We start from the raw sequence: 26,439 nt of genomic DNA, 5'->3' as shown, positions 1-26,439 counted from the left end.
TCTGTCCCTGTGTGTCTAAATGTGAGTGAGTGAAAAAGAATGAGAGAGAGAAAGAGAGAGGAGAGCATTTTTTTTTTTTTTTTAACCATGTACCTTCACATTTTAATATATATATATATATATTAACTTGATATAGTGCCAAAGAGTGAGTGCAAGTGAAAAAAAGTGAATAGTAAATTATGTTTTGTCTTGGTTTTAGTCGAATTTCACTCCATTCACTATCGCTATGGTTTCTCTGACTGTTCATCTATTTCTGTATGGTACGAATGAACCCAAATAAAACACACATGGTAACACAAAGAAAAGAAAAGAATAAAGAAAAGAATAAAAAAAACATCCTTTATTCTTTTCTTTTCTTCTCTACTTTCTTCCTCACTTTTTAGAAAGTACAACACTACAAATATCAAAGGAAAAAGGGTCCTGAAAAAAGAAACAACAAAGAATACTAATACCAATATGAATATGAGCATCCGACCTCAACTATACCCATCAGTATCAAGAACAACAACACCATTAGAATCATTATTAGTATTATAAATAAATAATACTAACAGTAATAATAATAATAATAATAATAATAATAATAATAATAATAAATAATAATGACAGTTATATATATATATATATATAACTATCTCCCAATTATAATGGGGAAACATTACTCTGGTACCTGGGGCCCTGGCGCAATGCACAACTTCATCGCCGCATCCAACCGTGCAATACTGCGAGTTTGTTCAACATTTTGCAATTCAAGCCGGCGTACAGAAGTGTCTCGTGATTTCATATCCCGCGCCCAGTCATCCTCAAGACTCTTCAGCAACTGTCGGCTCTCCACAAACGCACGCTCAGCAATGGCTTGGCAGTTCTCCTGTGTCTGTTTCAACACAGCCTTCGTCTTGCGGGTATACCACCAGTACGTGAGTGCACTCCCGCAACCCGTGGCAACACAGGAGCTAAGCATCCAATTACTGCTGAGTGGGCGGAAGAGTTGTTTATATACAGGGGAATTGGTAAGTGTGCTCATTTGGCTCTATTTAAACTATACCTAGGAAGAAGAAAATCTATTTGCTTATATAAATATATATATAGACTATCTTCAACTAAAGAAATATAATTTTTTTTTTTTGATTTTTTCCCTTTACCTTGTTTTATTCTGCCTTGATTTGTATTTGCTTTGCGTTTCACGAAGCGTATTTTCCTGCAAGCTACCATGTAAGATTTACAATTGAGAGAGAGAGAGAGAGAGAAAAAAAAAAAAAAAAATAAATAAGGTTTATAAAGATCCCTTCTTCTATTTATACACAAAGGAAAGAAAGGTAAAGAAATTGTATAGATATTTCTTTACCTTTTTTGGGGATTTATTTATAGTTTTTTTTTCTCTTCTTTTTTCTCAATACCGTGCCGTTATTGGAGCTCTTCAACATAAAGAGCCGTTGCTCCTTAACACTTCGTTTTGTTTTCTTCCTCTTCTTATTATTACCATCATCATCATCGCTTTCTTTTATGTTTTCCTCTTCACATACTATTTTCTCTAATCGCTCTGATGGCAATAATACTCCTTTAAAAAAAAAGGGGTATATTAGAAACTCCTGTTCTCAGATCTATAAAGGTTCCTTCCTTCCTTTCATTCATTCATTCATTTATTTCTTCCTTCTCCACATTCTTCGGTCTATTCTTACCTTTATTTTTTTTTCTTTCTTTTTTTTTTCTTCTTTGTGGTCCCTTTTCTTTTCTTTTGTATTTTGTATTTACCAGTATGAACAAGAGTAAACAAAAACAAAAAAAAAAAAAAAAAAAAAAACACTTCCATACCCCTCTCCCCTTCCATTCTTCTCATGTTGTTCAACTGTACGTGTATTCGTCCAACGAAACACCTATTCGTTGTTAATTCTCAAATATCTCACAACAGTAGAGAAATAAAGCAGGCATACGAGGTTTCTCCATCTATCCTTTTCTATAGCATACTACTACAACCAAGTACACTCAAAGAGAAGACCATCCCCCTTGCAGCAACACATATTCCTGCATAAAAAATGAAAGAAAAAATATAAGAAAAAAAGAAAAAACACACACACACACACATACATAAAAAGATACAGACACACACATATACAAACAAACAAATACAAACAATGTAGCTTATATATATATATATATATATATATATATATATAAATGCACTATCTATGTAGGCTTTATATATGCAAGTCCGCGCACATAAAATGAAACATCTAGTCGTTCTTCTTATTACGGCGTGCCTCCATCTTCCGTGCGATAAACTTGAGCAACTCATCAACGAATATCACAGGAATGCTGAATACCATCACTGCCTTCCAATCATCAAAATTTGATGGAATAAGAATACTCCATGGTTGTGCATTCTGTACCACTTGCGGATCAACACCCAATGGAGCAATATTAAAAAGTGAGGCAAGGAAGGGAACATACATGATGGTCACATGTAAAGCCAGTGAAGAGAAAATGGCAAGTAAAAGCCAAATATTAGTAGATGGTCGTGTTGTGACCAGTGAAGCATTTTCACTTAATGCATTCAAAGCATTCAGCATCTCCACCACCACCAGAATAGATAACGCAATAGCCCGAGCAGTTTCCGGATTAGCAAGGATAGCACATGTTGTATTTTCCATATCTGTACACATCACATATGTTGTCAACTGTGTCCAAGTAAAACCATGACTTAAGAACCACCATAAAAATCCTCCAACTGTAGCGAGACCCACATAAGTTCCAATAATCATGTAACGAAGAAAGAGCCAACCATTTACAATCGGTTCATCAATACGACGTGGTTCCTGTTCCATGATATTCACATCTGGGGCATTAAAGCCGAGTGCCGTTGCTGGAAGACCATCTGTTACGAGATTTACCCATAAGAGTTGTACAGGTGATAAGGCTTCTGGTAATCCAAAGAGACCAGTGACAAGAATACACGCCACCTCACCAATATTACTACTAATAAGGTATCGAATAAATTGTTTGGTGTTATTAAAAATAGAACGACCTTCACGAACAGCTTTTACAACAGTTGCAAAATTATCATCTGCCAATACCATTTTACTTGCTGCCTTTGCCACCTCTGTTCCACTTCCCATAGCAATACCAATATCCGCCTTCTTTAACGCAGGGGCATCATTCACACCATCACCAGTCATAGCACAAATAAGTTTTTGCTCCTGCAGTAACTTTACCAATTGCATCTTGTGAGATGGATCTGTGCGGCTAAAGAGCACAGCTGTCATGACGGCCCGTCGCTTCTCAGCAAGAGTCATAGCATCAAACTCACGTCCTGTATAACTCCAACCTTCTGTGTTTGTTGGCATTAAACCAAGTTTTTTACAAATGGCTTCTGCTGTTTCTTTGCGGTCGCCGGTGATCACCACAACGCGAATACCTGCAGTTCGACACTTGGCAATAGCCACGGCTGCCTCCTCACGTGGTGGGTCTAACATTCCACAGGCACCAACAAATGTGAGTTCAGATTCCATCTTCTCAAACTCTGCGGGGTCGCCGAGGCGTAATTCCTTTACTGGCTTTGTTGGTTTAAATGCAAAGGCAATACAACGGAGGGCACGTTGGCCACCTGCCATGTTGTTAAGTTGTGTAGTAAGCCGGGCGCGAAGGGCGGCGGTGAGGGGAACGACAACACCATCTTCTTGCATAATATTCTGTGAGCGGCGGAGGAGTTCCTCTGGTGCACCCTTTACAAAGAGACTGTGAAGACCAGATACAGAAGTGGAAGTGGCATGTACACTCATTGATTTACGTTCTCGGGTAAATTCAAGAGTGGCATTTTTAGTCCATTTACCTTCTGCAAGTTTGCGGAATTGATTTACATTTTGGCAGTCTGTTGGGTTAGCAAGTTTTTCACCCATTACCAAAAGTGCCGCCTCTGTGGATTCACCAACCTTTTCCACTTGACCTGAACTCGTATTATATTGTAAGGATGCATCATTACATAAAACAGCAATATTGGCAATCATACCGAGTGCAGCATCTGATTCTAATGCAGATGAAACTGGTTTACCTCCAGAGGTTACAGCATTTGGAATTAAATTATATTTAGAGTCTTTAAGTTCATACTCTTTTAATTCTCCATCTTGTTGTAATGTAAAGACTTCCAAAACAGACATCATATTGGTTGTAAGAGTACCAGTTTTATCAGAGCAAATAACTGTGCATCGACCAAGAGTTTCAACGCTTGGTAAATCACGCACTAAAGCGTTATGTTGTGCCATACGTCGAGTTCCAAGTGCCAGACAAGTCGTCACCACAGCAGGAAGTCCTTCTGGAATGGCTGCAACTGCGAGAGCTACAGCAACTTTTAAACAATGAACTGCAGGTTCTACATAGCGTTCATACCACATTTCATTTGGTGAAGGTTTATGAGCCGTATACCAACGTAACATATTAATTACAAAGACGGAAAGACAAATATAACCAATAACCTTTGATAGTAATACACCAAATTCATCCAATTTTATTTGTAATGGTGTTTTAACTTCCTCTTGCTCTCTCACATCACGTTCAATCGTGCCAATTTCAGTAGAAGCTCCTGTACGTACAACAACGCAAAGGGCTTTACCATATACAATAGCGGTTCCACTATATACCATACTGGCAGGGAAACGATCTTGATGACTTTTTACAGCTTCCACTTGTTTAATAGCCTCTACGGATTCACCATTAAGGATAGATTGATCAGCCCGTAGTGTAGTACTGTGTAACTCCAGAACTCGCATATCTGCAGCCACACGGTTTCCTACAGCCACTTCAACCAAATCACCTGGAACCAAATCCTCCGCTGGTACAGTAAAACTTTTGCCATCACGTAAAACCACTGCAGTTTCAGGTACAAAAGATTTAAGAGCTTCAATAGCACTTTCTGCACGATTTTCTTGCCAGACTCCAACTGTGGCGTTAAGTACAAGAATTAAAAGAATAATAAAAGGTTCAACAAAGTCTGCAGCATTCTTTTCAAATAGAGCCATAATAAAACTTATCATAGCAGCCAAAAGAAGAATACGAACAAGGGTGTCTTCAAATTGTGCTAGTACCAATTTCCAAAAAGGTGTTGGTGCCTCTGCAGGTAGTTCATTCTTACCAAACTTCTGACGACGTTCTTCCACTTCAGTAGAGGAGAGACCACGTTTAAGTTGCACATTTAAGGCTTTTATCACTGACCCTGCCTCCATTGAGGATGGGTGTGTTGGAAGAGTCTCCAACACCATGGTTATTTTAATGGCTTTGTAGTATATAGTATAACTATATTTATATATACAAGTATATAAATATATATACCACCCTTATGCCTATCAAACTATGCTTTTTTTATTTTTTTATTTTCTTTCTTTTCTTTTTTATTACTATTTCTTATTTTTTTTTTTCTCGCAAGTTACTAGAAGCAATAAAGAAAAGTAAACAACAACAACAAAAAAAATAGAATATTTATAATTTATTAATAGAACGATAAAGAATGAACTGTCAGAATAATACTAATAAAAAAAAAGAAAAGAAAGAAACCAGAAACAAACAAAACGGAAAAAAAAAAACATTTCATGTATTCAACAACATTAAGATTCACCACGAAAAATACAGCATTGCTAAAAGAGTTTAATCTTTCTTGCCTTGCGTTGTTTGATAGGACCTTTCCGCTGAGTCGCTGCCCCATCACGTGCTCCAGCAGCAGAGGATGACAACTCCAATTCTTCCGTTCCATCCCATGTATCTTCAGCACGATCCATTAATTCTGGTGGTCCCGCCTCATACTTTCGGAAAAGATATTCAATTGAATACTTCCATCGTTCTTCATCATATTTTTGACGTTCTAACAATTTTTCATATTCGCGTGGTGTTTTTGGAATTTCTGCGTGTACACCATGATCCACCACAGGTAAACCAAGTAAGGCATAGGCCTCTGGAGTGGCATAAATAGCATACCGCTGCGGCATAAGTTCCTCCCGCATAAATCGTCTACTAACATACACCGTCTCAAACTTACGTCCAAACCAGCAATTTTTCTTTTCATTAAATAAATTCACGAGAAATATAACAGGAATACGAATACTAGGTATTAATCGTGGTTCTCCCACTTCCAATAATGCCTTATTACGAACGGTGCATGGATAGGGCCTTGGCAGATATCGGATATCATACTCCCCCGGGCGGTGTTCACTCATTGGATAGCGGGTGGCATTCTCCTGCATTCGCATGGAATACGTGGAGAGGGCCATGCGCTTCCAGAACGGCGTGCGGGCGAGTCGGTCGCTGTACCCCCGCGAGACGCCGAAGGGGCCGCCGACTTCACCGGCGGGGGGCGGCGGGACCGTCACTTTCACATCGTGGCGGGGCGGCGGCACCCACGGGGCCACACACCTCACACCCGAACGACGCATTTATAGAGGGGGTGCGGGAATATATATATATATATATAATATGGGTAAGTATGTGTGAGTGAGTGAGTGAGTGAGTGTTGTTTGGGTTTGTTATTACTATGATGGGATTTCCTTTCGCTTGTGTTTCTCGGTAGCAATATATGTATATACACAGACACACACACACACAAACACAAACAGAAAGAGAAGGAGAAAAGGGGGACTTCTTTTCCCTTAACACCTCTACTTCCCCTCTAATGATAATAAAAGAAAAAATAAGAAAAAGAAGATATATCAGCATGGGGTTCAGGGATAAGAGGATAGATAGATAGATAAAGGGGTAAAATAAAAATGAGAAAGACTCTTCTTTTTTTTTTTCTGTATCATATAATAAGTAATGGAAAGAAAAAAATAAAGGAGTTTATTACATAGGATAACAATAACAATATTAACACATTTCCTCTTGTCTTGTTTTCCTCTTCACTCCTCAAACTCTTCTTTTTTCTCATAGTTAATCCTCAATATTTTCTTAATACTTCAATTATCTCACATTCGTACCGCAGCCAAAAGATATATATATATATCCTCACAACAGTGTAAACATACGCCAGAACTCCATTACAACAACTCCAAAGGAATAGCAGCAGTAACAACAGCAGAGAAAAAGGAAACATGATAGACAAAAAACAAAAGCAAGAGAAAAAGGGAGAAATAGAAAAAGTAAAGAAGAGTAAAAATAAGAAAGAAAGAAAGGGAGAAATAAAAGAGACGAGTGATAAGTCAGTAAAACAAAGATAATAAAAAAAGAGAATAGAGAATTAAGTGAGAAAGATAAGCAAAGGTGGATGAAAAGACTCGATATAAAGAAGGTAAGAAAAAAAAAAAAAAAAAAAGATCCATACCCAATGCTCATTAATTTTCATCACTCTGAAGACTCCAATATAGTTTTAGTAAGTATTCACAAGAAAAGAAAAGTATAAGATCATATCACTCTATTTATTTGCTGTTCTCTCCTTTTAAGAAAATAAAATAAAAAATTTCTCATTCCCTTCTTCTTCTTCTTTTTCTTCTTCTTCTCTTTTTCACCCACTAAATTGAATCTGTAAAGAATCATCAATCACCTTCATTAACTCTGGATGTCGCCACTTGGTGTATGCTAATATGATTGATGAGATCCATTCAGACCACCATGCTCGTAATAACATACGAAATATATACCACTGAGACATGGATCCACAAGCCACTCTTGTAGAGTATCGCAACATGCGAAGTGGTCTATTCACAGGTTCAAGCAATTCCTTATTAATAGCCTTGGCTGCCATTATATTACGAAGAACGAGAGCATATTCTTTTGGTAATCTAGATACAATATCATTTACCTCATGCATTTTACTTCTTACTTGTTCTCTCATTAACTCCTGTGTTGCCTTTGATGTAAGACGAGAATCACTACTATAATATTCATATGGATGTTGTAAGAAACAAGATGCAAAGAGTGCGTAATCATCACAACCAAATCCCTTGGCAATATTCTTTAGTGTAGGAGTATCATGTGTTACTGCTGCTGTCCATATAGAGGCTAGTAAAATACGCTGCTCATTTGAGAGTTCCGCACAGAGACCAAAATCGAGTAATACAACTTGCGGTTGTCCATTTGGTAAACGATGAACAAGAATATTTCCTGCGTGTGGATCACCATGTAAAAAACCCGTAATAAAGAGTTGATATGAAAGAGCATCAAAGAACCACTTAGCAGCAGTTTTAGGATTAATTCCAAGAGCCTCCATTCGTTCTCGATCTGATATCTTTGCCGCATTTGATATTAATCGTGTTGTTAACATTCGTTGTGTTGTATACTCTCGAAGTACTTCCACCGCTATAACGCGATCACTAAATCCACCTGCTTTTAAATCACGTGAGGCCCGTTCACAGTTATCCGCTTCTAATCTAAAGTCCAACTCATTCGCAACGGTGTTATTTAACTTTGAAACAATCTCAGAAAGATCATATCCACGGAAAAAGAATCCAGCTACACCTAACATTAATTTAATAGTCCGCATATCACCAGAAAAACGTTGGGCAATATCCATATACTGCACCTTTACCGCAACTTCTGTATGATCTTTTAATTTCCCACGATGAACTTGTGCCAATGATGCGGCTGCGATTGGCTTTGGGTCCAATTCCATAAACACATCGCTTGCTGAACAGCCCAATTCCCGTTCAATAGTTGTGAGAACTTCCGGAAAAGGTCTCGTCATGACGGCATCCTGAAGAACAGCCATTGTTTTACAATACTGTGAGGGTAAAATATGACTCATATTTGCAAATATCTGTCCAGCCTTTACATAGAGACCACCATTGGCCTCAGCGAGGGATACTAATCGCTTGGCACTGCGTAAGTGAACCTCATTCCACGCTGCCGCAATCGCCGCATTATCACTATCACTATTATCACCATTTCCCACTCCGCGGAGATTCCATTGATAATCCACTAATATATTTCCAGCCACATATACACAACGACAGACACGGCCAACTCCTTCTAACAACACACGTGTGGGAAGTAAAGGCACCGGCAGCAATTCCAGTGGTGGTGTTAACACTACACATGTGGCGACGGCTGTGCCGCAGAGGGCGTAGCCAATAAAGCGGCAGCCGAAACGACGTCGAGGCCGTTGAGATAATCTCAGAGGCATTTTAAGAATCATTCTAATAACAATAACCAATAATAACAATAATGATAATAATAAATTAAATTTATACTAATGGTGATTTTTATTGGGAATAATAAATTTATAAGAAAGAAAGGGAATAACCTTCTGTTGTACACTCTGCTAAGGGAAAGGGGGGAAAAAAAATATGGCAAAGAAATCAGGAAAGAAAAACAAAAGAAAAAAAAAATACATATATACATGAGAAAGAGAAAAAGAAACATAATAAAATACCAATAAGAAAAGAATAAATAAAGGGAATGGAGGGGGGTGGATGGTAGTAAATAAATCCATTCCACACCACTTGTGAAGTGAAAAAAAAAGGTAAAAAAAAAAAAAACGTAAACAGTTTAAAGATTCATTGAATGCGCTTAATTCAAAAAGAGACGTATAAAAATCATTTTATATGTCTTGTTATCTGCGTCGTTTTTCTGATTTCTAAAGGGGATATTGATCCTGCGAGAGGAAAAGCAAATCAACAACAACAACAACAAAAAAAAATGACTTTCCATTTATTCACACATGTAGGGAAATCTAGATAGATAGAGATAGAGCGACAGAGAGAAAAAAATCAAAAAAAAAAAAAAAAACGTCAAGAATCATAATGTACGTGTGACTTTCCCTGTTATATATAATGAAACGTTTTTCGGATAGTTTACTTTAGTATTTCTCTCTTGGGACTCATACCCTTTCCATCCCAATGGATTATTTAATCCATCCATCTATCCATTAATCAATTACCATCACTTCTTCTTCACTTTCCTCAGAATCAGAAAGAATCACAATATCCCCCTTTGAATCATCTTTACCACCATTTTTAGAAGGTGGCGCATCATTACCAGCCTCACTAGTAGTATTAGTAACAACTGCAGCAGCCTTTGATTCCATGATAAGAGTTTGTTCTAACTGTAGCGCTTTATCTAATCCCTCCATTGTTACTATATTTCCTTGATCCTGTTCCTCTTTTTCACAGTGTTCAACAATAACTCTCCATTCCACTTCGTGATCAAGATCATCAATGACAAGTTCAAGTGGTTTCCTGTCTGCTGTCATTAGTTCTATAAGAGGTGTTGTGGATAGTGACTCATACTCACCTTCCTCATACAACACATTCGGTCCTGAGAAAATAGAAGCTCCTGACATGGATAGTTTATCCCGCAATACATGAGCGGCAAAAGTACCTAAAGTGGTAGAAACAGCATCCAATCGCACCCGAACTGTTGGATGACAATCACGACAGACTAAACAAGAAGCATTAGGTGGGTTTGGTGGAGCACTATGAACAAGAAAAAGATCTGTTGTCCATCGTTGTTTTTGTTTTTGTTTATTATTATTATTATTATTATTAATATCGTTGTGATTACCGTCCGCGTCGATAATACTATCATTACTGTTATTATTCGTACATGGAAGACGTCTTCGTCTTATTTGCGGGGCTCGACGTACATACACCATCTGTGGAGAAGCATAGGAAGAACGAGAAGAAGTTTTCTCTGCTTCTTCAGCGGCCAGCACACATAATGCCTGTTGAACGACTGCAGCGGCCACTACCGCATTTGTAGTGGCAATCGCTGGCACAATCGCACCGGCAATACTGCGAATTTCTTCTACAGAATGAGGCGGTACAATGTGAAAAACATATGCACGAAGATTAGATACAGCGGCAATGAAATCTACCGTGTCATCATCTTCCTTTTTAAATGGTATCCGTGTATTTCGCTGTGCACATCGTACAAAGGAATGAATAAAAAGTGCTATAGTCTCTTTAAGAGAAATCGCATTATCTCTGGAAGTATCAGAAACAGAATTTTCCAATTCATCTCTTTTTATCTGTTCCGCTACATCTTGTACAATTTCCTTATCTAATGGAACAGGGGGAGTAGTAGCCCAGACAGACTTCATTGCGAGTAATTCACTTATCTTTTCCCGAAAGAGACAATCAGCAAGAGCAATCGCCGTATTTCGCAAGTCTTCTATATTATTTATATTCCTTTGATTTTCTTCTTCTTCTTCTTTCTTTTCATCTCGTTGTTTTTGTTTTTCTTGTTGTTTTTGTTTTTGTTGATCTAGAAGAATCTCCACAAACCCCAATTCATCCTCCTGTTCCCGCTGTCCATCCCCGAAGAGCCGCTCATACAATTCCTTTGCATAATGTACACAGTGGACCATAGTGGTAGGCCGTGCGTGAATTGTACACACCGCCACTGTCTGTTGTTGTGCAGACTTTGGATGACAATCATAACACTCAAAGCGGCCCCGCACAATTGGCTGCACTTGTCCATTATATCCCATCGTACCACTTTCAATCAATGGCACTTCTGCACGCATACACATACGATTAACATGTTGACGTGCTCCTACATTATCAAGGGCATTTAATACGAGAGCAAACTGACGAAAGAAGGTCTCATCATAGGTGCTATCTTTAATATTTGCATGATGGGCATGAATAACAGGAATAGGACGTGTAGATGTACAAGTGGATTCACATGTAAACCAACGAAGAATAGCGGCACGTGCAGTTAAGGCTTTTGAGGCGCCAACATCTTCACGTTCAAAGAGAAATTGTCTATTAAGATTCGTGGCGTCAATCGTGTCAAGATCTACAATATCTATAGCGGTAAAACCACGGAGTACCAACACTTTAAGTAATTCACAGCCAATACCTCCAGCCCCTACAAGTAAGAGACGACGGTTTAACAATAAGGAATCTGTAGAATTATCCTTCATATTATCAGCATAAACTCCCAAAATACGTTTTTCATTACCTTCCTTCTCTTTCATTGACACACCGCCTTGAGAAACTACTGCTGCTGCTGCTGCTGTTTCTTCTTTTTCTTCTTTCTCTTCCTCTTTTGTTGTTAGTATTGTTGGAGTTGTGTTTGGCAGTAAAACCGTGCGGTCCTCCCAATATAATGGCAATTGATTCCATACATCTCCATTTGGTAAAACAACTGTCAATTCACACAACCGTGGATAACAGGCCGCCATCTCCACATCTTCTCTTGTCACTCCATTAGGCAGTAAAAGAGATGTGTGCATAGGTGTAGTGAGAGCCATTGTGAGAAGACCACGCACAAAGCAAAAAGAAGCACCTCTTCTTCCCTCATGTATATGAACCTCCAATTCTGGTAAAGAATCCATTAAGACACCATGCTTTTCTTCTTTTTCTTTTTCTTGTTCTTGTTGATACTGTTGAAGTGCGTTGTGGGCTGCGGCGATGAGGGATGCCTGTGGGATGGACTCCTCATGTTTAAACCGTTTCGCCTCACTCGCCCCGGCGGAGTCGCACACAACTGCGGGGAGAACACGAGGGAACAACACATGCGCAACTCCCACTCGCATCGTAACAAGACTGTTAAATACCCAAAAAGCGAGAAAAGAAATATATATATATATATATATATATATATATAGGAAAAAGAAGAAGAAATAAAAGAATATAAATAAATAAATAAAACGATCAGGGAGCTAATTTTTCTGTTGAGATCAAGAGAAAGAAAAAGAAAAGCAACGCGTAGAAAAAAAATGAGAGTATATGCCATTACAAATGGATGTTTTTTTTTTTTTTTTTTAAGATACTGAAGACTTTTCTAATATTTCTGTTGCTCTTATATGTCTCGCAAGTGCATCCTTCTTCTCCAAGTAGAGTAAATCCCGCACCACCTTTGCCATTGTAAATCGCCACTGATGAAACTCATGGACTGTTAATCGATACTGCAATACGGTATTGTTATTATTATTATTATCACTATTACTATTACTATCACTATTATTACTCTCATCATTACTAACTGTGATGGACAGACAAATAATAGGAACACCCACACGAGGGAGTTCTCCAGAGGCGATAAGAACGTCTAATGTCCAATCCACATCCACAATGCGTTGGCGGGGAATAGAAGCAAGTGGTGTGGTAAGAGACATGACTAAAATACTATTTTAATAAATACGTTAAGAAAGGTGGGGGAATAATAATAATAATAATAATAATAATAATAATAATAATAATAATAATAATACTGATAATAATGTCAACAGTACTAACAAGAAGAAAAATAGAAAATAAAAACAAACCGTTTAAAATCCAAACACCAAACCCTCTAAACAAGTGAAAAAACTAAATATTAATAAAATAATAATAAAAGACCAAAGAAAAAAAAAGGGGAAAAAAAAGAATAAACTTTACAAACGATCCCGCCATCCCTTTTACTTCTCTAAAGTTCTGCTTTAGCTTACATTTTCACCTATTCTGTAACTCTCTGTTCCTCATACGAGGTTTTCGTTATTATTTTACTCTGTTCATAATACCAGCACAAAATAATAATAATAATAATAATAATAATAATAATAATAATAATAAAACATAGATTCTCTCTCCATTCTGCTGTAGCTTCTCCACAAAGTCTATTATATATAAAGAGATATCCCATTTGCTCTATTTCCTCTTGTTCTTACATTTGGGGAGGCGTAAAATGCAGCAGCAATGCCTGCCACTGTCACTATACGTTGTCTCTCCTCCTCCGTCACATCTCCCAAACAAAGTAATGCGGGATCTGGCAGTGCTTCACTAAAGATCTTGTTATTATTACTGATGTTATTATTATTATTATTATTATTATTATTATTATTATTATTATTATTATTATTATTATTAAATGAGTGAACAGGACCCAGACGCTTGTTGGAAGAGTGTGATCGCATCACCGCCCGCTCCAGCCAGTTTGGCTCCACATGTACAGCACGACAGGAAGGGGGAACCGCACTATTCAGACGATCACACGTTGGTATAAAGGGTTCTTCCAGAGAAACAGCAGCAGCAACACTATCATTATCATTATCTTCTTCTTCTTCACTATTATTATTATTATCATTATCATTATTATTGTTATTCTCTTCTTTGTATCTGTTTTCATTAATGTTTCTGTTTACTCTATCGTCATTCCGTACATCCATGTAGGAAGTTCGATACTTTTTCAGTGGTTCATCACGCATTACGTAATGCATACCATTATATTCTCTCTTCATTGCGGCTCCATACATTTCCTCTGCGGCATCAACATCCCCTGTTGTTAATATTGCTGCTGCTGCTGTTTCCTCTATTACTGGAGGTGTGTGTGAGAGTAATTTCACTCTGCAGGTTTCTGTGGGAGATGACTGTGGCACTTCACGCGGCTCTTCGAGTCGTGGACGTCTTGCATTTGGAAGAACGTAACCGTGCAGCAAAGTGCGGCGCCGCCTTAACATCACACTATATATATATACAAAGGTGAAAAAAGAAAAAAGAAAAAATAACAATAGAGTTAAACAGATAATGAGAGAAAGAGAAAGAGAGTACAAAAAATCATAAACATATATATATATATAAAGTACCCATTTATGTGGGATCAGAAGGAGTATAAAGAAAATAAAGTTGAAAAGCAATAAAAAAGAGACACAAATAAAATAAAAAAAAAAGAAATAGGAATAGGGAATAAAAAAAAAAAAGACAAATCCAGGAAGAAATGCCAAACCACAACAAGAGAAAAAATCAGACCTGTATAGACAAAGTCCTGAAAGTTTCTTGTCACAGGGTAAAAGCAAACTAAAAAAAAAAAAACAAGAAAAAAAACAAGAAAAAAAAAAAAAAAGAGAAGGTGCATGAAATCAAGGTTTCTCCCTCAGATAAAGATGTTTTTTTCTTTTTTTTTTTTCTTTTTTCCCTTCCATTCTTATTCTCTTATGGTTTTGCGCACCCATTTCCCTCCTTCTTCCTTCCCACTCTTTACTCCTTCTCTACCTCCCGTACATTTCCCCCCTCTTCTTCCTTATCTTTTCCCTCACCAGAGGCCGACACGGCACGCCTTAGTGTCTGCACTTGTCCAGACAACACCTTCGCGTCGGCATCGCGCTGCAGCAGTCCAGTGACGAGAGCAGCGAAGCCACCAACCGCCCCAACAACTGTGAAGAGTGGTGTGAACGCCTGCCAGAGACTACGGCCGTGAATAAAGGAGGCGACCTGCGCGTAATCCACACGACTCTCGCCGTTTTGCATCAATGTTGGGATATTATTAGTACCGCTGGCAGTAGAAGTAGAAGTACTGAAAGGTCGCATAGAAACCACTTTTTGTATCCATTGCTTAAGAACAGAAGAAAAATCTCCAGATTCCAATTCTAACATTTCGTTCCGTAATGGAGTAGTGGGAAGTGTGGCTAAAGTGACAAGTCGCTCCAGTAATAATTCTGTTTGTCGTGCTCGTTGAGTTTGTTTATACATGGAAAGGAGAATATTCCCAACCACAAAAGCAAGGGAAGCAAATCCAATGTATACACATACTTTACTTTCATATTGCATAAGCTTTACAGAGTCTCCAAGATATTTGGTGGCCTCACGCAAAACTGCTAACTCTTCCTCTGTTAATTCCACAGAAGAAGTTGCTTCTTTTTTCATCTCATCTGTATCAGATGATTCCAATGAAAATTGCAGACGGGCTGCCACACCATAATGATCAGAAAGAGCACAAGCTTGCTTTTTCTTTTCTACAGACTTTGTTGTTGTTGTTTTTGTTTCTTTTACTTCAGGTGATATCAAGTTTGCCATGTTAATAGCCGTATGACATGATGTTGAGTTCCCTTTACTACGAAGCCAATCTGCAAAACGTGCAAGATATCCTTTTTCAGGTGGAAGTTGAACTTCATCATTTTGAGTGAATACAACAACTCCAATAGGAACTTCTTTATCATCTTCTTCTTGTAAAGTAAATGGATAGCCTGGTGCGGCATTTGGACAATCATCATATAAACAAAGAGATAATGTATTACTTGTATAGAAAATATGATCAATCTGACAAGGTACATCCCCACCTTGTACCAACCATCCTTCTGCAGTGGTATTAAACATATTTGCATCTGAAAACGTTAACATGGATGCATGTGCAGACCGTTCTTTACCTTGCATACATGCATTGTGTCCATTTACAGATGGAAGTACAGGACGAAAATGAAATCCACGTTGACGAAGTAAAATCATCATTGTTTGTATTTCCAATGAACGTTGTGTGGCGTTAAAATCACCTCCAATAACAACACATTCATCTGGTCTTGATGTCTCTGCAATAAAATTGGCAAATGATACTGCCTGGCTTAATCGAATCGGTAAATACAATTCATGTCGCCAATCCCGCAAACGGGCAGTTTTTTGATACATCGCAACAAGATGTGTAGAATAAAATGAAACCTCCTTATACATTAAGTCATGAGATCCTTCTGTGGATCCTTTATCTTTCCCTATTCCACAGGGAACATTCACACGAACCAATGCGGCTCCTTTATTGGCATAATAATCCCCATGAAGAACACGCTCTGGAAAACCTTGTAATGGAAATGTAAAGAAAATTGCAGAACTGATGGGAAAGCGTGAGATCACGGCAACACCAGATCCATAGAAGGCAGTAGGAAAACGTTTAATATACCGCGTGGCCCGTATTTCCTCTGGGAGACTTTGCATGATTAGTTCATAATCGGATAGAGAGAAAAGTTCTTGCAGGAGAATGACATCATACTGCGCCACTTTAGTGGCAAAATGGGCCATACGCTCTTTACGGTGTTTGGAGTTAAATATTCCCCATAAATTATACGTCAGAACTGTAATAGAAGTTGACATATTTCCTTTTCTTTTTTTTTTATTTTTGGATCTTTTTTTTTTCCTTCCTCTTTTTCTTTTTTTCTTAGTTCCTGTTATGATTCCGTTCTTTTCTTTTTCTCTCTTTGTTTGTGATTGTTCCTGTGATTTTTTTTTTTTTTTTTACTTTGCTTTCTTTTTTTGGTTTCTCTCTCACTTTCTATCTTTACTTCACTCTTCTTATTTTCTTTCTAATCCCTCAGAGGTGCCAACTGTATTTTCTTTGGTTCCTCAGAGTTTACGTTATTTCTTTTCTTTGACTCTTTTTTCTTTTTTTTTCTCTCTTCTCTACAAGAAGATGTAGTCGCAATAAGAATATTACTCTCACTCACTAACTCACAGATCAACTCAATACTTCCTTAACTATCACTATGGTGCCAAATAGAAGGAGGAAGAGAAAAGAAATAAGTAAATAAATAAAGAAGAAAAAAAAAAGATGATGATAATTTCTCCTTAGCGTCTCTTAAGCAAATTTTCTGTTAATGCGTGTGATTAAACTACTTGCGTAATAATAATAATAATAATAATAATAATAATAATAATAATAATAATAATAATAATAATAATAATAATAATAGTAATAATAATTAGTATCAGTAGTAGATTGTAAAAATATTTTTATATTTTTCTTTTCTTTTTTCATACTAACACCTACCGAGAAGAGAAAATAATATCTTCCGCTTCAAGAGCGTACTTCACGACACGAGTACCACTGTAAACAGCAGCAATAAAAAATAAAATTCCATTAACTATTATCCCCCGCATAATATCACGATAATCTACTTCCCGCCAGAGAGGAAATCCACATCCAATGAGAGTAAGAATTGCCAGTGCCATAGATATCACAATATGTTTAGAAAAAATGTGATAGTTGATCATCATTACGGCAGTAAGAATAACGAGAATAGTAAAGGAAATATACAATATGAATACCAATACGCTTAACATGATGCCTTGTGTACATGGCATGATGGAGATAATAAGAGAAATATATACAGCTGCTGTAAGAATTCCTATACACCACACATCACCCTTCTCCGTAAGAGATATACCAAATAATGTTTGCGTTTTCTTTTCTTCTTCCTCTTCTTGTTGTTGAGAAGGTTGTTTTTTTTCCTTTTCATTTCTCAATACATTCCCTGAAGGATTATGGTAAATATCCTTATAGTTTCGCTGAAGCCAGATACACATTATATGTAAACTACACAGACAAGCAGTTGGTGTTAGAAAGATCATAAAATACATGGATCTCTGATGATTACCCCACGCTAAAAATAAATATCCAGTTATATCACTAAACACAAGAAACCAACAACACATAGCCATTTGTTTTACAATATACACACCTTGTGAGAGAGACTTCATAATAGTGGGAGTATCTTTAGATCTTCTATTCTCCACACACTGAACTCCATCCTGTTGATCTCTCACATTGGCTTTATTATTATTATTATTATTATTATTATTATTATTATTATTATTATTTTCTTGTTGTTGTTGTCGTTCTTCCAAAGCGGATCTTCGCTCAGAGGTGGAGTTAAACATGACTGGTGGTGCATGCCATCTATACACCAATAACGCGAAAAGTGGAATTGCATGCAGTAAGGCCACAGAAAGAATAGTGATATTCACAAATAATTTAAATGCAGAACTGATAACTTGTGATCCAGTGGCTGTTGTGAAGAAGGAGACTAAACTCTTAAAGAACCAAGTCCATGGTAACAAACCTAAATACTCTGAGATGAACCAAATATTACTGGCGGGGACTGGACAATAAACGTTTCTTGTGGAATTAACGAAAGAGAGACAATTCATATTCCCTGCCTCTACACCACCACTCACGGAAGTAGCATGAGGAGAAATCGTATGCGGAATAAAAGAAAACGAAAGTAATGCAGAGAAATTTATTATTTCTAATGCTGGAATAGAAGTAGTAGTTGTAGTAGTAGTAATTGTTGTTGTTCTTGTTGGTCCTACTATTCTTCTCATATCCAAGGGAAATGTAAATGGAGATATAACAGTATAAAGGAGATTCCCATTAGAAATAACAGAAGAGAAGAATGGAAAGAACATCACCGCAACAACAATTACGGTTATCATTAACAACTCTACAACAGTCCACCAAAAAAATACTTTATCCTTATAACAGGAAAACCCAACAAGTATCATTTCTTTTCCAGTTGCTGTTGTTATTCTTCTTCTTCTTCTTCCTCCTTTTCCTTTTTCTTCTTCTCCTTTCGATTGAGAAGATAAGGTTTCTGCTAATACAAGCACTGGGTGAAAGGCCCATTGATAACAGGCCGTCACTGTCCATACGGCAGCCGCAAGTGTGAGAGAAACCACACGTGGCTCTACTCCACACGCCAAACATAATAAAAACCAAAATAATAATAAATATGAAAGTGTTGGGATCCGCCACATTGGAAAACAGTGAATTCCACCTTCACATACAATTGGTTTAGAAAGATCAAATTGTTTAAAATCTTTCATATGAGAAGATACATAAGGGTGAAGTCTGGTCTCATCCTTTAAGAGAAAGTAAAGGGCCCATAAACACAACACAGATCCTAAAGCCACAGGCCGTGTTGAAATCACTTCTGCAAGAAGTACAGGTAGAAGAATAAGAAGAATAATAAAAGTTCCTACTACTGTCATTTGTCGTTGAATGACAGCTTTCTTTTCTTTTGGAATACTTTCTTCTTTTTCTTTTTCTTCCTCTTCTTCTTCTTCCTTTAATAAGAGTGTAGCAACTCTTCTACTCCACAACCATGCAGCTGAAAACGATAAGGAAAGAAATATACAGAGTGAACATAATATCAGTAGTAACTGTAATGAAGACTCTTTCTCTTTCGTACTTTCTTCTTTTTCTTTTTCTTTTTCTTGTAGAGATCTCATTTCGTTAGGCCATAATGTGATGTTTAATCTCTGCAATAGTAACAACAATAGAGCTCGTAATGGTGCAATACCTTCCATCAATACACTTTTCTTGTTTTCATACCAACACTGTATAGACTGCCATTGTGTATAATAGTGACGATGATGATGATGAATCCAATCCATAGTTGTATGCACATCCGGTAGTGTAGAGAGCGGCGTGGCTGAAAGGAATGTGAGAAGAGAAAGAGAAGTGATGTATAAAAGAATGATAACTAAACAAATTGTAAAGAGATTCATTCTATACTCTAATCCAATGATCTTTATTTCTTTGGTTTATATATATATATATATATGGATAAGGGGGTTTTCCTTCTTTTTTTTTTTGCTCTCTTTCTTTCTGGTTACAGTTATCTATACTGAATTATTAAAGAAAAGAAGAAAAGAAAACGTTAAGAGAGAAATAATGAGAAAATAAGAAAAAAAAAATAATAATAAAATAAAATAAATAACGAATTCATTTATTCAAAATAAAGACCATAATAAAATATGGCAAGAGACACATTCACAAAGTACAAGAAAAAAATATATAGGAGTGGTGTTAACACGCAAGAAATAAAAATAAAAATAAAAATAAATTAATAAACGCCAAATTAGTTCACTACTACGAGAAATTTTTCCTTTCTTCTTATATTCTCTCCTTTTCAACTCACTCGCAACTCTTTGGTTTTCCCTAATGGAATCAACTTTTATACCCTCTTCCTCTTCTTCTTCTTTGGGTTTAATGTTGTCCTTCCATTTTTCCTCCCAGCGATACATTCTCTGTCTTTTTTTGTTTCGCATGTCTACTCTCATATCTTTACATTCCCTATCTTTTATTTTTTTATTTGAACATTGGTTCTCCTGTTATCATCAGCCACATTATTGATAATATAAAACAGAAGAAAAATAAATAAATAAATAAATAAATAAATAACCCAATACTCATACAATCCCCTCCCCCCCTTTTTTTTTACCAATACTTTAACTATTATTAGTACTATTGCTACTCCTACTTACTATTACTATTCGTACCATTACTTGTAATACTTCTATATTACTATTATTACTAGTTCCACACCTCAGGTGAAGTTAAGGTTAGTGTACAAGACCTATGTAAAAATATATATATATATATATATTTCTTTTTTTTTTTCTACGCGTTGGCTGTTTGGTCTGCAACCTTTGGCATCCATGGAGCCACACGATTAACTGGATAAGACATCCGCATATGCATCTCTGGTCTTCGCATGTGTACACGTGGTTCAAGAAACCGTTTTGCCTCCAATGGAATATCCACTGGTGTCTTTAATATCATTTGTTGTTGTTGTTTCTCCATCTCTGCAAGGGCATGGTGTAGCCACTCCGCGTCTAATTCCTCTGTACGATGCATGTGTGTGTGCAGAGCCTCTACATGTGCTCTTCCATTCTCTCTACACCTCTGCAGCATGTGTTGGAGATGAATCCCGTAATCACTATCCACATCCGCCACTTTTCTTGCTGGATTGCCGGCCCACACTTCTCCCGTGTGAATGATGGTATCTTTCGGCACACAAGCCCCTGGGGCAACAATCGCATTATTTTCTATATTCGCGCCTAATGCAATCGTCGCCCCGTGGCCAATAAAAGTGTGATCGCCCACCGTGCAGCAATCCAAACTGGCGCCAATGCCAATAAATGAACCCGCACCCACACGCACAGTTCCAATTAAAGTGGCGCGGTCCATCACGACAGATCCATCCATAATGACAAGCACCGCATCGGCGGCGGTGTGATATTGGCGCAATACAGTGTGGTAGAAAATACACACATCGTGGCCGAGTTCCACATTTCCGCAGACAAATGCACTCGGGGCGATAAACCCGCAGTCTTGTGTCCACGGCAGTAATCCACGATAGGCACGGATGTTTTGATGTCGCGTAACGGGATACATATGGCGGCTGGTTTGTAAATAATGGCCCATAATGGCAAGACGGGCCCCAACGTCTTTTATCAAATAAGCCAAATAGGGCACAGCTCCATAGACAACAGTGGGGGGCATATATCTCCTTTTTTTTTTCTTTTTTTTCTTTTCTTTTCTAAATAAATAAATATATATGTGTCTGTCTGTCTGTTTGTTTGTTTCTTCTGAAGACCTGCAGCGTAATCCTCATCATTATCATCATCATCATAGTGAGTCAGTAGAAAGAGAGAGAGAGAGAGAGAGAATGTTTGAAATAGATAAGTTTATTTTTTAAATATTGAAGGAGAGATATATGGAAACAGTAAACCACACACACACACACACACATTAAGGAAAATAGAAAAGAATATACTAGAGGACTCAAACAATACATTTATCCCTCTATTACAAATACACTATCTATCTATCTCTGTCCAATATATATATATATATATATATATATATAGCAGTAAAAAGTGAATAGCAACACATCATGTACTAGTATTATTATTGGTCAATTATAAACAAATAAATACGAAAATCAAATAAAAAAATACAAGAAAGGAAAATAAATAAATAAATAAGCAGTAATAATATGTACAAAAAGATTATCCTAACATTTCTCCTGTAGGAGTTAAACCAACACTAAGTTTTTTTCTGTAAAGAACTCAAAAAAGACCTCAGAGCTTCCAGTTCCGAAAGAGCACCCTGCATTGACTGCACTACAGATTTAGATTCATCACCATCATTACTATTACCATTATCAACAGCAACAACACTATCATCATTATCATTATCATTATCATTGTGTTGAATGATATCTAAAGAGGTATTGTTACTATCTTTACTACTACTACTACTACTACTACTACTACTCCTTGCAGTACTCTTATTGGATGTGATTTCCTCCTTATTACCATTGTTTATCTCCTCATGTTTGTTCTCATTCAACATCTCTGCATCTCCGCTCATTTCCACCAGTGGTGCTAAAGGTGAAGAAGAAGGAGAAAGTGGAGGCCTTGGCATCGATGATACGACACTCTGCAAGTCTTGTGGATTCACAACGGGCTCCTCTGATTTCACCACTGGAACGTTTTCTTCTTCTTCTTTTTCAATATCAATATTATTATTATTATTATTATTATTATTATTATTATTATTATTATTATTAGTAGTAGTAGTAGTAGTAGTAGTAGTATTGGTAACTGGATCTGTATTCTTTTCCATAGTTACAACAGTGTTTGTATCGTTTGATCGAAGGGCGTGTTGAAGAACTTCATTAAGTTCTATCATTTCATTTAGTGCTGTCTGTAATTGCAGTACCTGATCCACCAGTAATTTCTTTTCCTCTTGTAAACATTCCACTTCTGTGGATTGAGTGACAAGACTATAGTGGGTATCAAAAGATCTCTTCTTCATATTTAACTGTAATGTATGAAGTTCATTCTCTACTGCAATTCGTCGTTTTCTTTCCTGTGATGCTAATGTATCTAATTTCTCTTGTTGTTGTCTGCAAGTATTTAATTCCGCTTGTAGTCGTTCACATTTGAGTTCTAAATAACGTTGAACTTCCTCCATCACTTGATGAGAAGCCGTCAACTGTAGTGAAGTACGCCGTTCCTTCTCTAATGCCGAGCGGTGTGGACAAGAGGCATTTGTGCAGACTTCCACCGTAGAGTGAAGAGTATTAAAGGAAACATCATCTCCTGTGTTTGGATCCGTCCAACTGTGTGAATGAAGAGTAGGCGTTACCATATATATATATATATATATATATATATATATTACCAATAGTCTATATTCCTGGAATAATAATAAATAAATAAATAAAAGTATCAAATGTAGAAAAAAAAATAATAATTAAAGATCCAAATAAAGAAACAATCAATAAAGGGGAAAAATATACAATAGGTTACCCAGTATATGTTATCAGTGTAATTCTGATCATCCATAATATAATCATCATGATTCACCATTAATAATAATAGTAAAAAAATAATACCAAGAGTACTCATCAATACTCCTAAAACACAAACACACAGATATATATATATATATATAATAAAAAAATACATAAAAATAAGATCACCCCTCATTTAACAGCGGTGGAGAAAAAAAAAAAAAAAAAACCATTGTTAGGACTCACTGTGTCAATGAACCCGCTGGCTTCACCTTTGCAGAAGGGGCCTTTGGAATTCTCGCCGTGTTGTTTTTCCCACATCGTTGTAGCCGCAAGAAAATATAATTCACCGGTGACAAGAGCAAGCGAAGTAAAGGAAAAGTTCTCACACAAAACGCAACTTGTAGAGAATACAATGGATATGTGATGATGTTAGCAATGAGATAATTCAATAATAGTCGTGGGGAGAAACACACACCGCTAATAACAGGACCCGCATGAGACCAACGATCCAAGTCTACAAGACGATCACAACCAATAGACCGCATCCAACTGAAACTATCTCCAGTAGAAAAGATATTACTATGCAGAATATATACTACCGTTAGGGTTATAGACTCGCCTAGTATATATAAATACATGGCGAATCCAAATCCATATTCCATTATAATACGATAAAAACGACTTCTACTCATCGTTGGTCCTGATGCCGCGGCCTTTGAAGATTGCGCAGTAACTTTTACAGTTTGTTCCCTTGAGTTCCGTCTTGGACTCGTGCGGTGTCCCATTCGAGAACTACTACTCTTACTATTATTAATATGACTAGTACCTGCAGTTGCACTATTACGATAAGTAGTAGTACTACCAATAGAAGCAGAAGAAGTAATCGTAGTAGTTGTAGGTGTACGTGATGTACTGGCCAATCGACGTGAAAAAAAAAGTGGAGTGATAGTCACTCTTGGCATTAGTGCAACTATTTCTCCTATTCCTCCTCCTGTTCTTCTTGCGGTTGTTGTTGTTGTTATGGCTAATTTCCACATGACTTCCCTCAATGATCTTTTCAGGAGGAAAAAAAAAAAGAACAATAAGAAAAACAGAGATTCTACAAAGTAGATATGAACATTTAAACATTGCACATATTATATAATAGAAAAAATATGAATGCAGGTGAACATTGCCTTTGCTTTGGAGTTTAGATCGAATTAAGCATAAAATACACAGAATAATTTAAAAAGAGGGAAAAAAAAAGAAAAAAAAAAAGAGATCGACAGCTTCCAAAGAAAGAAAAAAAAAAAAAGTAGACTGAGGGACAACGTACAATTTCAACAAGGCAAACCAAATACCGCAAATATCACACCCTGTCAGTAATATCAATCACAATAAAAGTCAGGATAAAATACTGCTCCAAAATTACGAACAGTATTCGGTACAACTTCTCTTTGTTTGGCTATAGGCTTAAACCCCTCCAAACCAACAGAGAAACACCACCCACCGCAAACATACACACATACAGAGAAACCCCTTGTAAAAAAAAACCCGTCTACTTTCTTTCTTTCTCCATCTCTCTCTCTTTTTTAAATTTCTTTTCTTCTTTTCTCATCTCCCCACCACTAATTTTTTTTTTTTCTTCTTCTTTTGCTCTTCTTTCTTACCAAACCTTTTTCTTCTTGTTGCTGATGCTAATGATGCCACTACTTATGGTGGTGCTAGTAGCGTTTCCCATAATAGATGATGCTGATGGTGTTGTGGAGGCCAATGAAAGTCTCTCTTCTCGGTCTGTCACGATATCACTATCGTCCCCGTCGGCGCTATCATCCATGCGGTCTGCCAACTCCGCGAGGGTTGCGCCGTCCTCCGGCTCCTCGTAGAGAATATGCCGCAGACCCCGCAGCAGTGGCTGCAGGACCGCCAATCGTGGTAGGGTCTCTTCAAAGAGTACGAGTAAATCCCCTTCATTCTCCACAATGGCGGAGAGAAAGAATATCGCTTGACAGCGGAAATAGGCATCATGAATAATAAGAGCGCGAATGAGTTTATGTTCTACAAACCGTTGAGAAATAATACGACCAAAGATGTTGTAAACCGTCAATTGTATTCCAAGACCGCGAATGACCGTTACCTCCTCCGTGTGGGCCCGGCGCAGTCCGGTGATAAGGCGGTAAAGTAACACTAAACAACATATCACTATTGGAATAATGCGCGGCAGATGCCACGACACCTTTCCATTATACGGCATTAAAGCCATAGTAAAACTACTAATAGCGTTACTACCACTTTCACCATAGGGAAAAAAAGTCCATCCATTCCCAACACCAATACTACGAAGATAATCTACAAAGGTGGGTAGCGATGGCAATTCCAATGCCACAAAAACTATTAAAAGCATTAAATCATTAGGTGAGAAGAGACGAAGAATTGGTGGTGTTTGCGGGCCAAGTGCATCACGTCGCGAAACACGATACAAACGAACACTATCGCTGTAATTTACCTGAAAAACATCCACAACGGCGTTACTGTTAGTTTTATGATTTGACGCCAAAAGTATGGGGGGAGTTTCTTGTGGCAGTGATGTGCCATTATTTGTGTTGCTCATTCCTTTTTTTTTTTTTTTTTTTTTTCTTTTTTCTTTCCGTTTATGTTTCTCTCTTTGGGAAATTTATTTCAACTGGAGGGAAAGCCAACACGAGTTAAAGGAACTACAGCTGCAGTATCTGCAGTAGAGTCACCTCACACCACACCCTATACCTCTATTATTTCCCCCCTGTACCTTCTACCTCCACATGTACACAGACACACAGAGACACAGAGAAAGAGAAAGAGAAATAAAATAAAGAAAAAGAGTCGATAAAGAAGGGACGAAAATAGAAAATAAAAAAAAAAGGACAGATTTCCGACAATGAAAAAAAAAAAAAAAAAAA

The 26,439-nt window shown here is 37.2% G+C and overlaps 13 protein-coding genes across 13 annotated transcripts; all 13 read right to left on the bottom strand.

Annotated features, from left to right (window-relative positions):
* Window positions 1-658: 658 nt before the first annotated feature.
* TM35_000281490 (ADG1 protein) lies at window positions 659-1,024 on the bottom strand (the record flags this gene model as incomplete). The annotated part of the gene is made up of 1 exon (XM_029028180.1): window positions 659-1,024. The coding sequence occupies one exon, from the start codon at window positions 1,022-1,024 to the stop codon at window positions 659-661; it is 366 nt and encodes a 121-aa protein (XP_028880499.1).
* Window positions 1,025-2,231: 1,207 nt separating this feature from the next.
* On the bottom strand, window positions 2,232-5,249 carry TM35_000281480 (calcium-translocating P-type ATPase; the record flags this gene model as incomplete). The annotated part of the gene is made up of 1 exon (XM_029028179.1): window positions 2,232-5,249. The coding sequence occupies one exon, from the start codon at window positions 5,247-5,249 to the stop codon at window positions 2,232-2,234; it is 3,018 nt and encodes a 1,005-aa protein (XP_028880498.1).
* Window positions 5,250-5,621: 372 nt separating this feature from the next.
* Window positions 5,622-6,413, bottom strand: TM35_000281470 (uncharacterized protein; the record flags this gene model as incomplete). The annotated part of the gene is made up of 1 exon (XM_029028178.1): window positions 5,622-6,413. The coding sequence occupies one exon, from the start codon at window positions 6,411-6,413 to the stop codon at window positions 5,622-5,624; it is 792 nt and encodes a 263-aa protein (XP_028880497.1).
* Window positions 6,414-7,474: 1,061 nt separating this feature from the next.
* TM35_000281460 (ubiquinone biosynthesis protein) lies at window positions 7,475-9,103 on the bottom strand (the record flags this gene model as incomplete). The annotated part of the gene is made up of 1 exon (XM_029028177.1): window positions 7,475-9,103. One exon carries the CDS (start codon window positions 9,101-9,103, stop codon window positions 7,475-7,477), a length of 1,629 nt encoding a protein of 542 aa, XP_028880496.1.
* A 732-nt stretch (window positions 9,104-9,835) lies between these two features.
* TM35_000281450 (ubiquitin-activating enzyme) lies at window positions 9,836-12,451 on the bottom strand (the record flags this gene model as incomplete). Its single annotated transcript, XM_029028176.1, has 1 exon — window positions 9,836-12,451. The coding sequence occupies one exon, from the start codon at window positions 12,449-12,451 to the stop codon at window positions 9,836-9,838; it is 2,616 nt and encodes an 871-aa protein (XP_028880495.1).
* Window positions 12,452-12,679: 228 nt separating this feature from the next.
* Window positions 12,680-13,033, bottom strand: TM35_000281440 (uncharacterized protein; the record flags this gene model as incomplete). The annotated part of the gene is made up of 1 exon (XM_029028175.1): window positions 12,680-13,033. One exon carries the CDS (start codon window positions 13,031-13,033, stop codon window positions 12,680-12,682), a length of 354 nt encoding a protein of 117 aa, XP_028880494.1.
* A 483-nt stretch (window positions 13,034-13,516) lies between these two features.
* Window positions 13,517-14,353, bottom strand: TM35_000281430 (uncharacterized protein; the record flags this gene model as incomplete). Its single annotated transcript, XM_029028174.1, has 1 exon — window positions 13,517-14,353. The coding sequence occupies one exon, from the start codon at window positions 14,351-14,353 to the stop codon at window positions 13,517-13,519; it is 837 nt and encodes a 278-aa protein (XP_028880493.1).
* A 517-nt stretch (window positions 14,354-14,870) lies between these two features.
* TM35_000281420 (putative eukaryotic translation initiation factor 3 subunit) lies at window positions 14,871-16,748 on the bottom strand (the record flags this gene model as incomplete). The annotated part of the gene is made up of 1 exon (XM_029028173.1): window positions 14,871-16,748. One exon carries the CDS (start codon window positions 16,746-16,748, stop codon window positions 14,871-14,873), a length of 1,878 nt encoding a protein of 625 aa, XP_028880492.1.
* Window positions 16,749-17,417: 669 nt separating this feature from the next.
* Window positions 17,418-19,940, bottom strand: TM35_000281410 (uncharacterized protein; the record flags this gene model as incomplete). Its single annotated transcript, XM_029028172.1, has 1 exon — window positions 17,418-19,940. The coding sequence occupies one exon, from the start codon at window positions 19,938-19,940 to the stop codon at window positions 17,418-17,420; it is 2,523 nt and encodes an 840-aa protein (XP_028880491.1).
* Window positions 19,941-20,835: 895 nt separating this feature from the next.
* Window positions 20,836-21,720, bottom strand: TM35_000281400 (gamma carbonic dehydratase; the record flags this gene model as incomplete). Its single annotated transcript, XM_029028171.1, has 1 exon — window positions 20,836-21,720. One exon carries the CDS (start codon window positions 21,718-21,720, stop codon window positions 20,836-20,838), a length of 885 nt encoding a protein of 294 aa, XP_028880490.1.
* Window positions 21,721-22,266: 546 nt separating this feature from the next.
* Window positions 22,267-23,376, bottom strand: TM35_000281390 (uncharacterized protein; the record flags this gene model as incomplete). Its single annotated transcript, XM_029028170.1, has 1 exon — window positions 22,267-23,376. One exon carries the CDS (start codon window positions 23,374-23,376, stop codon window positions 22,267-22,269), a length of 1,110 nt encoding a protein of 369 aa, XP_028880489.1.
* A 387-nt stretch (window positions 23,377-23,763) lies between these two features.
* On the bottom strand, window positions 23,764-24,561 carry TM35_000281380 (uncharacterized protein; the record flags this gene model as incomplete). The annotated part of the gene is made up of 1 exon (XM_029028169.1): window positions 23,764-24,561. The coding sequence occupies one exon, from the start codon at window positions 24,559-24,561 to the stop codon at window positions 23,764-23,766; it is 798 nt and encodes a 265-aa protein (XP_028880488.1).
* Window positions 24,562-25,169: 608 nt separating this feature from the next.
* Window positions 25,170-26,114, bottom strand: TM35_000281370 (phosphatidylinositol glycan, class H; the record flags this gene model as incomplete). Its single annotated transcript, XM_029028168.1, has 1 exon — window positions 25,170-26,114. The coding sequence occupies one exon, from the start codon at window positions 26,112-26,114 to the stop codon at window positions 25,170-25,172; it is 945 nt and encodes a 314-aa protein (XP_028880487.1).
* Window positions 26,115-26,439: the final 325 nt, after the last annotated feature.

The sequence above is a fragment of the Trypanosoma theileri genome (genome assembly GCF_002087225.1).
Source record: "Trypanosoma theileri isolate Edinburgh chromosome Unknown TM35_Tth_28_V1, whole genome shotgun sequence".
Taxonomy (NCBI): domain Eukaryota; phylum Euglenozoa; class Kinetoplastea; order Trypanosomatida; family Trypanosomatidae; genus Trypanosoma; species Trypanosoma theileri.
This window is presented reverse-complemented; position numbering and strand designations above follow the sequence as displayed.